This window comes from Lycorma delicatula, chromosome 9 (genome assembly GCF_047948215.1).
Source record: "Lycorma delicatula isolate Av1 chromosome 9, ASM4794821v1, whole genome shotgun sequence".
In the NCBI taxonomy this organism is placed as follows: Eukaryota; Metazoa; Arthropoda; class Insecta; order Hemiptera; family Fulgoridae; genus Lycorma; species Lycorma delicatula.
Genome location: NC_134463.1, coordinates 62,114,012 through 62,128,274, shown reverse-complemented (window position 1 = coordinate 62,128,274; position 14,263 = coordinate 62,114,012). Strand labels below are relative to the sequence as shown.

Below are 14,263 nucleotides of genomic sequence, written 5' to 3'. Positions count from 1 at the left end.
AGGTGTCAACGAGGGCTTATTACTGCAGTTAAGAAAAAGTCCAAAATCCAATTTCTTTTGGATTGTGGGCTTTTTATAGACACTTTTGGTTCAGTCGATTGCATTCAAAATGGAAGGTTCACAACTAGATGTTACAACAGTCCTAAATCCAAAATTTCAACACACTATGGTAAATCGTATTTGAGTTATGCGACATACATTCATTCATTCATACATATACAGACGTTACGCCGAAATTTGTCAAAATGGATTCAGGGATGGACAAAATGGAAATCTGAAAACCAAATTTTTCGCTATTGCAATACTTCCTCTACTTCGTTCAAGAAAGTAAAAAGAGTACTAATTATTTCTGTGAAATAATTGCGAGAAAATATATATATATTCTCAGAACGTTATCTGAGTGTTTAGAAGCCATTATTATTTAGTGACTTGACTTTCTCGCTTAGTGTAGAATATCGGGACAGAGCCGTAGAGAAATTCACCTCCAACAAAGCATCAAAAATTAGAAGAACCAAGTAACTGTCCTCAAACAAACTTTTTTGGATTTATTGAAAAAAAAGGTTACAACAAGCCAAAGGTTGGAGCAGAATCTTGTAGACGAAGGGATGAAAGATAAGAGAAAAGTTATAGGTATTGAGAAACTCACACGGATGATAAAAAATCAACTTAAAGGAATTACTTCTTGACCTTACTCAAAATCCCGCTTTTTTAGAGGTTAAATAATAATTTAAATGGAAAATGACAAAGTATATTAAAAATGTATGAAAATGAACCGGTAAATCTTTATTTAATGTTGTACTAATAAAATTTAATAGGAATACATTGTGGTTAACTTTCGTATTGTATCTTTGTTACGTCTTTTTGCGTTGATTCTATTCTGAAACTTTTTAAGCTATAATGTAACTAATTTCTTTTTGAATGAGCTTTCTTTTATTATGTTTTTTTTTGTATTCAGTAAATTGCAATGGACTCTTCCTTTCTACAATTTCAAATCTATGGCTGTTGGTAACAATTTCCTATTTTTTTACTCTTTGCGTTTTGTAGAGCATCTTACAATTATATTGTTACATTTGAAAATTTTTATTAGATCTATTGTAAAATGGTTTCATTATTAATATTCAGAATTGTACATAATATAATATAATTTATTTTTTTTTTACATTATGAAGGTTAAAAAGTAAATTAATTTATATTTCCACATAAATTAAATAGCTTCTTAAATTCTCAAAAAACAAATTATTTGTCAATATTTCTGAACTTTTCAACTGTTCTTTATTCATACGTTATTTTATTTATAATCTTTTTGTCAAAAATTAAAAAAATTATATTTAAAATTTGATCAATTTTTGCTAATAATTTTTGTTTAAATGCATGTGGGTTTTTGAATACATATGTGAGTTCTGTTTCTTTGATAAGCATTTTTAAAAAAAATTATAAATAAGATTTTTTTTTTTAAGTGTCTGGTAAACTGTGTTTTCCACTTCCAAAATTAATTTAATTTACAAAGAAAAACTTGTTTTTATTTTCTTTTTGGAAATATATTTTTACTGGTTTTTTTTTTTAATTGTGGTAAAAATTATCCTTTACTACAGGAAAAACGTGTTGTCTTTTTTATTGTATGAACGTGTAATTACTAAAATTGCTTGTAATTACTAAAACTGGTTAAATTGACTGAATTGTAGCGCTAAAAATGTAGTAGTTTAAACTGCTGAAAAAATAAGTTCGGCAATTATTCTAGTAGTATTCAACCTTTAAATACAAATTCAATTTAAATTTATTTATTTTAATATCCAAATATATATAACTTTTAATTAAAAAAAAAAAAATTATGTATAAATATTATTTGATTTAATGCAATGGATTTTAATTACTAATAGATATTAGCTTTGTGGTCCAGGATGTTGCAAACTATAGTACCTTCATTACATGAATATGTTATACAGCTGCTTACAGACCCCGAATCATAAAATTTACATAAATATCTGGTAATTTCAGAAATATCATATCCAATACAAATACTACTTTTAATTAAATCAGTATTATAAAAAAAGGAATGCATGTTGTTTGAAAAAAATTAAACTATGAAACATAATTTATTTATATAAAGATACAGAGTGCCTCACGAAGAAACAGAGAAACTTTCAAGACATGTTCTACTGTTGAAAATAATGAAAAAGTAAACGTAGTCTGGTAACGCTTTGTATTCGAGTATTGTATTCGAGTACATTTAACAAAGCTATTGTACTACAAACCTAAAAACAAATCATTTTGCGACATGAGATTTTGTGTTTTACATCGCATATCTCAAAAACTACTGGCGTTACAGCTCTGGGACCTTTTTATCCTATTTCCCAATAGTGTAACTATTGGAACGCAAATTAAGGAGTAAAGTTGATGGTTTCTTATGTAATTTGAACTGGGAAATAGGAAAAAACAGATCCCATAACTATAACTCCACTAGTTTTTAAGACGTAAATACAAAATTCGGTGTCGAAACTAAGTTTTTTTTAGGTCTGTAGCAAGTTCTGCAGCTTTGTTAAATGACTAATAAATGCAGAAAATTTAGTCATAAAATTTGTAGAGAATCTAATTCTGAGAAAATTAATGCAGTTACAACTAAAAAAACTAAATATTTTTTTTTAAATCGGTTTTTTATTGAAGCAAAACAGATGAAAAATAGACAGAAAATCGTATTATTCTTTCTGTACCTAATAAACATTCTTCGGTGTATTAGCATTTCTGAACGAAAGGATCATTTCCATCGTGTTCGTTTTCTGTTGAACGACAAGTAAATCATCGTATTAATGATGATCATCGTGTGATTTAGCATATTCAGCGTAGCACAGGCTCTAGTACAAGGCTAATTTCATGTCGCCCTGGTTTGTCGAAAAAACGAAGTGTGGTGGATCCTACGGAAAGAGAATCTTTATTCTTTCCGCCTGCAGAAGATCAAAATTTGCTGCTAACAGATTATCCCCAGCGGTTAAACGTCTGTTATTGACTTCTAGGCAACGCTGATAAGGTAAATCCAATTTTATTTACTGATGAAGCCACTTTTACGAGAAACGGAGTCTTCAATTCTAAAAATAGTCATTTATGTAGCGAAGACAGGCCACATGGCACTGGAAACTAGTTTCCGACGTAGGTTTCACGGTGTGGCATTCATTATTTATGACAACATTTTGGGACCATTTGTTTTCAATGAAATCCTTACGGGAGTTGCATACGTTCATTTCTTGAAAAAATAGTTTGCTGGTGTTTTTGGAGGGTGTACCTTTTCAAACTAGATTGAAAATGATTTTACAGTATGATGGTGCAACGCCTCATTTTTCTTTAGTAGCTAGAAATCACTTGAATGCTAATTTCTTAAACTGGATTGGACGTGATGGACCAGTCGATTGGCCACCACGATCATCTGATTCAACGCTACTAGATTACTTCATTTGAGGCCAAATGAAAACGATAGCATACAAACAAAAAGTTAATACTAAAAAAGAGTTACTAATTAAAATATAATACTAACATAATATATACTAATTAAAATAATGCCGACCACCATGGCGTGAGTGGTAGCGTCTCGGCTTTTTATCCGGAGGTCCCGGCTTTGAATCCCGGTCAGGCATGACATTTTTCATACACTAAAAAATTCCATTTCCATATCTTACAGACAAACTTCAAGCTTATGTGTCCATATCATCAAGCCAAAAAAAAAAAAAAATACGGAATACTATTGAATTTATTCGAAACGATCCTGAGGTATATGGAAAATCACCGGAAATATTTTACGTCGGAGAGAGTACATTGTGAAGGAGGTAAATTCGAACAATCACTGTAACTGAAGTTTGTTATTCTCTTACCATGTATCATTCCATGTATTTTATTTTTTTGTTTTGTTGTATTATGAATAATGTTTATTAGGTACAGAAAGAATAATACGATTTTCTGTGTATTTTTCATCTGTTTTACTTCAATAAAAACCGATTTTTATAAGTTTTTGTATACTCTTTATTGACTGTATTCCCATTACTTTTTTCAGAATTAAATTCTCTATAAGTTTTGTTACTAAATCTTTCGCATTTATTAGACATTTAACAAAGCTATTGTACTACAAACCTAAAAACAAATCATTTTTCGACATGAGATTTTGTGTTTTACATCGCATATCTCAAAAACTACTGGCGTTACAGCTCTGGGACCTTTTTATCCTATTTCCCAGCTCAAATTACATAAGAAATTGTACTGTATAATTTTGGTCCCAAAAATTATAGTAACGCTTCTTTTTAATAAAAACGGAAATCGGTCGAAATCTTTTTCTAGTCGTAACTTGAAACAAAGTTTTTCCGGACCTATGTTTATTATGTTTACTTTTTTATTATTTTCTCCAGAAGAACATGTCCTGAAAGTTTCTCCGTTTCTTAGTGGGACATCTGTATATATATGTTAATAATAAAATTGTATTGTTAATTTCATCTTTGGCTTTTATCTAGAAGGTTCTGGGTTGCAATCCCCGTCAAACTTATAATTTTTCATAAGCTGTATAATTTATCTATAATCAATTACAGTGAATAGATGTAAGCCTGATTTGCGTAGAAAATAAATTACTTTCAATTCGTATGTTCATTTATTACCTAAAATGTAGTAGGATTCAATTTTACGTAAAGATATAAAAAATATTTTTTGGGGAATATGTAAATATATTATATTGGGGTTTAAAAAAAATATATTTTTGTGTTATTATTAATTTCACGAAAATAAATGTTCGATTTGATCAGAATCTCAATTAAATTTATTTATATAGTTTTACAGTCGATTTTGATTCTTACTTTCCCGTTAGATTATGTGTCGCTCTGCTTTTAGGGATATCGCCAAAAACCAATTTCGGTTTTCCTCAGACATTTTAGAGAAAACTTTACTAAATTTGTTACTTAACAATATTTATTTATACAGTAAATATAGTTGTTATTTATTATGTAAATAGTTCAAAAATAAAGTTTTTCAAAAAATCAACCCGCATTTTTAAAATTTAAATATATTCTTTTTGTTCTTTCGCTCTACTCCATTTGGTTAAAAAATCTTTCAAAAATTTTTTGAAAGCTTACACTTCGTATATAATTTTTTTTTAATTGATCATACAAGTTTTCTTTATTCTTTTTAATTAATTGAAGAAGTGAAACCTTGAATATTTCAAATATGACATTAGCAATTATGTTTGTCACAAAATACTTCTGTAGCGTTACTTTTAGACTATTTTTTTTTGTCGCCTTCACCTAATGAAAAAATTATCATTTGGAATATTGCTCTTTTATTTAAAGTATATTTAATAATAAAGAATTGTACTCATCCAAAAAATTAACAATTTTTATTCAATCTCGAATGAAATGTTTTTAATTTAATTAATCATGGCCGGTTGGTATTGATATATAATTTCTTTATATAATAGTTTTCACTTCGAACAATCTTTTATAATATGTTTGAGCGCTTTTGGATTAGTAACCCATCCTCAGGAACATTGATGTGTTATAATTATAATTACTTACTTCACATATCATTAATTATACTAACTTGAATTTTAAAAACAAAAATTATTAACATAACAATTGATCGTCAAATGTCAACGTTATCCGTCATGTCAGTATGAAGGTCTCAATTGTTATAAATTGTTCTAAATTCGAGAAAAATTGAGACCTTCATACTACATGAGGGATAAAGTTGACATTATTTTACTTTTCGACGATCAGGTGTTAATAATTTTTGTTTTTAAAATTCAAGTTAGTATTATTAATGATGTGTGAAGTAAGTAATTATAACACATTAATGTTCCTGAAGATGGATTACTAATCCGAAAGAGCTCGAACATACTGTTAGAGATTGTTGGTAAGCGGAAACTACTATATAAAGAAATGTTTTTACTGCTCATTTTTTTCTGTAATTTTTTCCGAAAACAAAAAAGTTTTATTTATATACTTTTAATTATTTTATAAAATCTAATAAACTGTAAAAGTGTTCATATCTTTAATTAATCAACGTTTAATTTCTTATTTACAGGCTAAGTCAAGATTTACTTCAAAGTTATCTTAAATCACAAGACAGAAAATTATTTGAACCTAGTCAATATTCACCACCTACAGGAGGAGGAGGAGGAGGAGGAGGAATACCACCACAAACACCAATAAGCGGAATTTTACAAAATCCTTCAAGTAGTGTGTTACAAAATCCATCAAATGGTATTTTACAAAACCCTGCTAACCCTACTAGAGCGGCATATCCGCAAATTAATTATAAAAATAATCAACAAATCGGACAACCGTTACAAGAACAAGCGTATCTAGTTCACGATCAAGATATTAGAAATATTTTAGGACAAATTGATGCTATATCTTCTGAACAATGTCGGCATAATGTTTTAGCTCAGTGGGCATACGAAACCAACGTCAATGATGTTACTCAGTATCAAGCGGTAAGTTGGAATTTAATTTATAATTTTTATAGTTGGTTTGTGTTTGTTTCTTTTGTTTTTTTTTATCTACAGGCTGTGGTTATTTAAATAGTTATCAAATATTTTAGTTTAATTAAACTTCCACAATTTCTTCGGTATTTCTACTATTCTTCCTTTTACTTTCCCGTCTAGGTAGCGCTATAGCAGAGCTATAGCTCTAGAAGGGAAAGCATTGTAATCGGTTCAGTTTGAGCATAAACGATTTTCACCAGATCTTGACTTTTGACACCTAAGGAACCCAAAATACCAGATGGAAATTTTTCGGGTATTAATATTTGTATGTATGTGTGTGTGTTCGGTGTTCGTCTCTACCTCACCTTATATCTCCAGATCTACTGTATCGATTTTGAACAAACTTGGTCAGATTACTTCTATATATGTGGCATTGATGCCATTAAATTTTCAACTTAAATGGTCAAAGGAGTGAGGCTTTAGAGCAAAGTCATCATCAGTATCTCAAGATTTCGCCTAATTATGGTCATATTTTTTTTAGCATACTTGTTAACAATTAAAAAATAACAATATTTGAAAAAAAAGGTTTTTTCAAAATCGCATCCGCACCTCAAAAAATGCTCTAAAGTTTGAAGCTTTGTTGTGATTATTATGATGGTTGTTTTTCATTGTGGTTTCTTCTGTTGTCATCTAGTTACGCATATAAATTAATGCTTATTAAATTGGGAGCCCCAAATCCTACCAAGCACCCGGATTCGACCAAAAGTCATGCATTTTTTAACATTTTTCTTCATTCAATTTTTTGTTGTAAACAAGACTACTTTAAAAAAAGATTTTTTAATAAAATTGAACTTTGATTCCCGCTTTGGGGTTCGCGCAAAAAGTAACAAACATAGTTTGTGTAGTATCACTTTACACATTTTCAAGGGCGCTGAAAACGATTTTAATATTTTGAGTTGTTGAAATAAACGTTTTTTTTCGTAATACCGAATTTGAAATTTGCGGTTTTAATCTCAAGCCAATATTATTATTTTGTAATTATAACGTGGGATTTTTTCAATATGTCATTAATTATATTTTATTTTTAAATACCCGCGTGACGGGAAAGTCCTACAACTGTGTTGTCAGCTTTTTTTCTTCCGATTTCATTCATGTATTATTTTTCTATTTTCTACTTCATTTTCGAAGATCAGATTAATATTTTTCGTGAAATTCAATGTATTTTTCCTCTTGATTAAGTAAGTATACTTTGTATTTTAATTGTATATCATTTAACAACTGTATGACACCGATTATCTTTACTGAAAAAAAAAAACTGTGTAATTAATTTACTGCCTTTCAACAGTAAGGAAAACAATAATGTATTGTTATACTCTTAACTACACCTAATTTATTGTAGTATACTATCTCTCAAAGTCTTTATTATGGTTTTGAAGCATTTCAATCTGCTGTGGTACAAAAACATGTATTCAGATTTGCTTTCTCCGTTAATAATGATGATCACTGAGGTCATTCTTTGTAGTGGACGTAGTGGTGTCACTTTAAGGGCTGAAATTTTTTTTAGCCCTTTCTTTTAGCCAGTTTCTTAGTGCCAATATTTCTCAAACAAACAGAAGTACACTCCAAACTTAACAATTCACAAGAAGCTTCATATCTACTTTCATTATACTACATAATACTTCTTTCTTTCTTTTAAATGCCTTTTTAGCCGATGCTAATCTTTATTTTATTCCTTTTTTACTTTTGGAATTTTTTGTTAACATGATAACAATTCTTCCTTCTTTTAAGCTGACATTCATTGGTTTATTCTATTCCAGTCTGATTTAGTTTTTATAATACTCATTTTCATTCCGTACCCTGACAGTTTTATAATTTTGAAATAATCTGTTGAATAAATAAATTCGTCTTCTTAAAAGCCATATCATTTGCGAATTTTATATAACTTATTTTCCCTTTAATCTGATTCCTTCATCCTCTTTAAGAATATTCTTGATGATATTGTATTCAATATACATATTAAACAGCAAGGTTGATTATAGCTCATTTCACTCAAGTTTGAGCATCCTTTATTTTAATAGCCGTTTTCTGATTTAGGTACAGTTCTTGAGTTAATAATATTCTATTTTTCCTAACAAACTTATGTGATAGTTTTACTTAATTTATTTTTTAATTGCAAATTAATTTTATAAATTAAGTACCTGCGACATTATTTTGCGGTACACTATTCCCAACGTTGTACTATTAGCAGTATCAAGACTATTTCAGATAGAATTTCTGCGCATTTGTGTGATTACGCTTTATAAAGTTTGACAAGCTGAAATTGATAGATGTAATCATAAATACAATTATTCGACAACTTGATAACTTGAAATATCGGATATTAGATTTACAAAAAAATCTTAATCCGATATTTTGTTTTATCTGTTTATTTATTTTTACTTTCCTACATCATAGCTCTAGAGTCTATGCTGCTAAAAGGAAAGTATGGTAATCAGTCAACAAATTCGGGGTATTCGTTTGTTTTATATTTCTCGACGTTTCATTACTCAGGGACCCCAAAAAACAAATAAAATAGGGGGTGATGTTCGTACGTACGTACGTATATACATGAGTTGGCGTATTTAAAGTTTAACAACTCTTTATTTGATGAACCGATTTTGATGAAATTTGGTACAGAAACTCGCGTAAATAGGCTAAAATTTTGGTGTCAGTATGTCCAGGAAATGGGGTAGTTAATTTCTTTGGGGTCAATTTTCTCAATTTTTTTCAAATTATACTTTGTATTAAGTTCTGTACATGCGTACCTGCTTATCTTACTATTTAAATAAAAAATTTTCCCCCAAATTCTCCCCTTCCCAAAAATCAAAAAAGACTATCCTTTTATTTATTGAATATTTTTTAACCAATTGTTTTGTCTTCCTAGGTAAAATAAGAGTGAAAACGACCCCCAAAAAAATACTTTGGGGGCAATATTAAGAGTGGGGGAGCCGATCAAAGATAAAGAATTTCGATTTTTTGAATTTTTCAAAACTTTTTATGGTTTATTTGAATTTTTAATAATAATATTACAGAAAATTTTCATCATAATTCACCCCTACCCCGAGAAAAGAAATCCTAGGTAACTTTTTTATTGGTTATAGATTTTTCAGTGGAATTCGTTTTTGTTTCATCATACATAGTAAACGTAGATAAATCAAAAAAACATTTCTTAGGAGATGATTTTGGGGTTGGGCAAGTAGAAAAAAGTAAAATGTATCGATTTCTTAAAATTTTTAAGCTGTTTTCACTTATTATTTTTTCACTATTTAAGAATAAATAACCAATGCCAGGAAAGTACAACTTCGTTGTCAGCTTTTTAAACAATAAATAAATATTTTTTTACTAAATTTCTATTTTGTTTTGACGGGTTTTGATACTTCTTGCAGTTTTTCTCTGCTGTGTTATGTTTGTCGTTATTTAAAATGTTATATTTTCTGAATTTGAATGGATATATTATTTTGTGTTTCCGTTAAAACGGAAGAGGGCAGATTTTTTCCTTAATTGTAGGATATTTGAGACTGGGTGGATAATTATTGAATTATAAATATCATAGTGATTTTATGATTTTGCGGAGGAGTTTGGATTGAAATCACTGTAAGATTTCAATATCTAAATTAGTTATTGTTTCCCATAGTTGAATAATAAAATCAAAATTTTTCTATAAAGAAAAAAATTTGATATTTTTCTAAAATAAAAAATCTAATAGTATTGTAAAAATATCTAAATTGGTCATGAGTAAGGGTGAATTTTGAAATATCTCTCCGAATATGATATATGAAACTTAAAAAAAAATCCAGTAATAAAATATTTTTCTACTTGAGGTCTGAACGCATTTGTTTTGTTCAACTTCATTCTTTAGTTATTTTACTGGTCTAGAATGAAGTTCATATAAGTTATAAAAAAAATAGAGCCATATTTGGTAAGTCGGATTATCAAAATTATTCATATAAAAACAAATTTTATATGCATAAAAGTTTCTGGATTGTATAAGCTTACTAAGAACTTGTGATAAAACTTTTAAGATAAATAAACCCCAATCTTATGTCAAAGAATAAATTTATAAGTTATATAAAGTAATATCTTCTTTTTTTACTTCCTTGTACGACGTAAAGGAAGTATTGTGATCGCGAAAAATATCGATTTACAGATTTCAACGGAAATATCCATTTTGACCATCCCTGCATCCATTTTGACTAGTTTCGCCGTGACGACTGTACCTACTTACGTATGTATCTCATATAAATCAAAAACAATTAGCCGTAGGATGTTGAAATTTTGCATTTAGGACTGTTGTAACATCTAGTTGTGTAGCTTCCTTTTATTTGAAATCGACTGGACCAAAATTATCCAAAAAAGCCCAAAATCCAAAACATTTGAATTTTGAACTTTTTCTTAACTGCAGTAATAAGCCTTCATACGTGGTACTTATTTTCATTGGTTCCAGATTTATAGCCAAATAAAATTTTAATTAATGAAATATTTGGATCTTACAAGGGGAAGGCACATCGGTTCGAATCCGACTTAATCTCCTTTTTTAACTTTTTTTTAATGTAAATATAATGATTTATTAATCTCTGATTGTAAAAAAAATTTTACAATAAATGATAACATAAAAAAATGGAAAAAAAATCAGAAGTTGTTAGTGAAATAAAATTTTATGTACGTTTGATTTTAAGTCAAAGAAATTTACAAAGGTTTATAATTATTAATAAACCAATATATTTAAATTAAAAAAAAGATTAAAAAAATATGTGTTCATGAACTCGGACTCGAACCGATGCGTCTCTTTTATCCGACGACGTCTTCTCACTTACACCTCATAACTACTTGAGCGTTGTGAAAAAAAATTAATATATAAACTAATATAAAATGCTGATACGAACACCATAAAAAATGTGATGCAATGTGGTGTCCACCACAATGCAATTATATAACTGTCCCATTTTATTAAATAATTGGAGGATCGTATCTCACTTTCAATTGATATAAGTTTAAGTGAAGCGCAGCAAAAAATTGGTGTATGTAATTTAATAGGCGTACAGGGAAGTCATGAGGTGTCCACATCAGATTTTTTTAATAATTAATGAGTTTATTAAAACGTAATCATTTCGGAATATATTCGTTTTTGGGTTATTTATTTTTGGTTTACTGATTAACTAAAATATTTCTTGATTGACAAGTGTGACAAAACACAAGAGTACTGTACTGCATTTAGATCGTAAAACTGGGAATATTAATAAGGTGTATATAATGATAACGGGAAGAAAAATTATTATTTTTCATTCATTTTATTTTTAAAAAATACTTGAAATAATTAGATGTCCCTGTACTCGTGACACAAAAAGATATTAATACACTAATAATATATTTGTAACCTTGCCATAAAAATATTTATGATTTATCTGTTGCTATTAAAGACATACCGTTAATCGATTTACATATATATATTAGAAAAAAAAAATCACTATTATTATTTTGATGGAAAATTACATTATTTTATGAAGTGTCACAGCTGATTCTCATTATTTAATGAATGGGAAATGGTTAAATTATTTCAACGGTCAATTTAATTGCACGGCTGGATAAGTCAATCAATAATATTTTCACACGCATACAAAACATTTATAAAAACTATTCTAAGAAAAACAAAAATAATTACGTACACGTAGGTATAATCTTTGATTATATTTATATATAAAATAATAATTTCACCTTGAATATAAAGCATAATATATATCTACGAAGTAACGAGTATTATTAAAAAATACTTGACCTTGAATTTGCTTTGTAAATTTAAACTAACTTTGAAATAGTTTTATTCATTTTTTATTAGTCTACAGTAGTATACGTATTTAATAAATACAATAATTGATTGCGTTTTTATTATTCATTTTTCATATTTACTTTCTTTTTTTATACGTATTACTATTTTTTATTGCTGGTTTTTTAATAGTGTGGGAAAATTTATAAAAAAGTTTTAATAAAATAATTTATATTTAAGTATAAATAATTCATTCTTAGAATTATAAATATTATTTTTCACATGATTTATTATTTATGTTATATAATTATTAATTAATTAATAAAGTTTTTCTTTTAATTTAATGTTTTATTTATTTTATAATAGACAATTGTAACGAATGATAGGCTAATTATATCGATATTATTGACGTGAAACATCTTTAAAATCACACCGAAAAAAAATGGGTATATGTAATTTAATAGGCGTACAAGAAAGTCATGTGGTGTTCATATCAGATTTTTTTAACATAAAAAAATTGAATTATATTATTTCTAAAGAAATTTTAAATTTTATAAGTTAAATAATTCGGATGTTAGAGACTATTTTAATTTTCATAGTCTAACACCCTTCGAGAAAGTAAAGTTTGTTTAATATTGCTCCATATCTCAACAGTTAAAAAAATCTGATTTGGACACCATATGACTTCCTGGTACGCCTATTAATTAATTAATTTTTTTATAATGCAAAAATAATGAAACATGAAAAAAGTTGAAAAAGTCGATACTTTTTACTTCTTTCTGCCCTTCCACCTCCCCTACACCCAAACACCTCCCAAGGTTTTTTTTTTTGTTGATTTATCAACGTGTACTGTGTTAAACAGAAATTTAAAGAAATTCCATTGAAAAAGGTATACCCAATAAAATGTTACCTAAGATAGTCTTTTTTGTGGGTTGGGGTGAATTATGTTGAAAGTTTATTGTAATTAATTATTACAAGTTTAAATAAACTAGAAAAGTTTAAAAAAATTTATATTTTTAAAATTTGATAAGCTCCTAAATATTTCCTCCAAATTATTTGCTTCTGGGCTACTTCTGCTACTACTACTACTACTACTACTACTACTACTACTACTACTACTACTACTATTATGCTTAGGAAGACAAAAAAATTCTTTTAATAATCCTTAGTAATATTATAAATGTGAATGTGAGTTTGTTTGTTTGTTATGCTTTCACGCAAAAACTACTCAACCGATCATCATAAACCTTTGTACACATATTCGCAAAGGTATTGTGCGAAGGACATAGGACATTTTTTAGTAAAAAAAAAACAATATTTTTTCGGGATGGTAAAAAAATTTATATTGGTAGGTATATCGTCCGACAAAAACATTAACCAAATTCAACGCCATCTGGCGTTCCAGTAAGTAAATGAAATAAAGTGCCAATCCAACACTGTAATACCGACGGTCAAGTCACTATTCAATTGAGTATAGTGCTTCTGCTGTTTCGAATCCTTCTATATTTATTGTTATTCTTGTCAGTTCTAAGCAATACTAAAACTTTTCCAGTTTTTGAGGTTAGGTGCCTGTTTATTGTTTTACTTCTAACGATATTTTCAGTTTTTACTCTGTTTTTTTTCTAAAATGCCTTGGAAGCGCAAATCTAACCTCTCCAGGGATTTATCACGGGCCCGGGCGGCAAAAGTTGCTCGAACTCAAGAATCTTCCGCTCACGCAGAACTAAGACGACAACAACAAGCGAGGCGACAATGTGCTTTGAGGGCTGGTGAAATAACTTCTCTGAGACAAGAAAGGTTAGATGAGCATGCTGAACGCCAAGCTACCTTAAGAGCAGCTGAAACGCCAATTCAAACACAAATTCGTTTAGAAAGACAAGCTGAACAGGAGGCAGCTATAACAGCGAGAGAAACTCCAGAACAATCGCAGGCGAGAAGAATCGTTCATGCAGATATGCAAATCGCGCGCCATCGAAATTTCATGCGTGACAATTGGTTTGTATTTAATAATTCTG

At 28.6% G+C, this 14,263-nt stretch overlaps 1 protein-coding gene across 3 annotated transcripts in view; it reads left to right on the top strand.

Moving 5' to 3' along the window:
• The window catches only part of LOC142329822 (angiotensin-converting enzyme-like), a 507,200-nt gene that overhangs the window by 31,284 nt on the left and 461,653 nt on the right, over positions 1 to 14,263 (top strand). For all 3 annotated transcript variants that reach the window (XM_075374676.1, XM_075374677.1, XM_075374675.1), the window contains one exon: positions 6,046 to 6,457. In XM_075374676.1, coding sequence (XP_075230791.1) covers positions 6,046 to 6,457 — 412 coding nt within the window. The remainder of the gene's footprint in view (positions 1 to 6,045; positions 6,458 to 14,263) is intronic.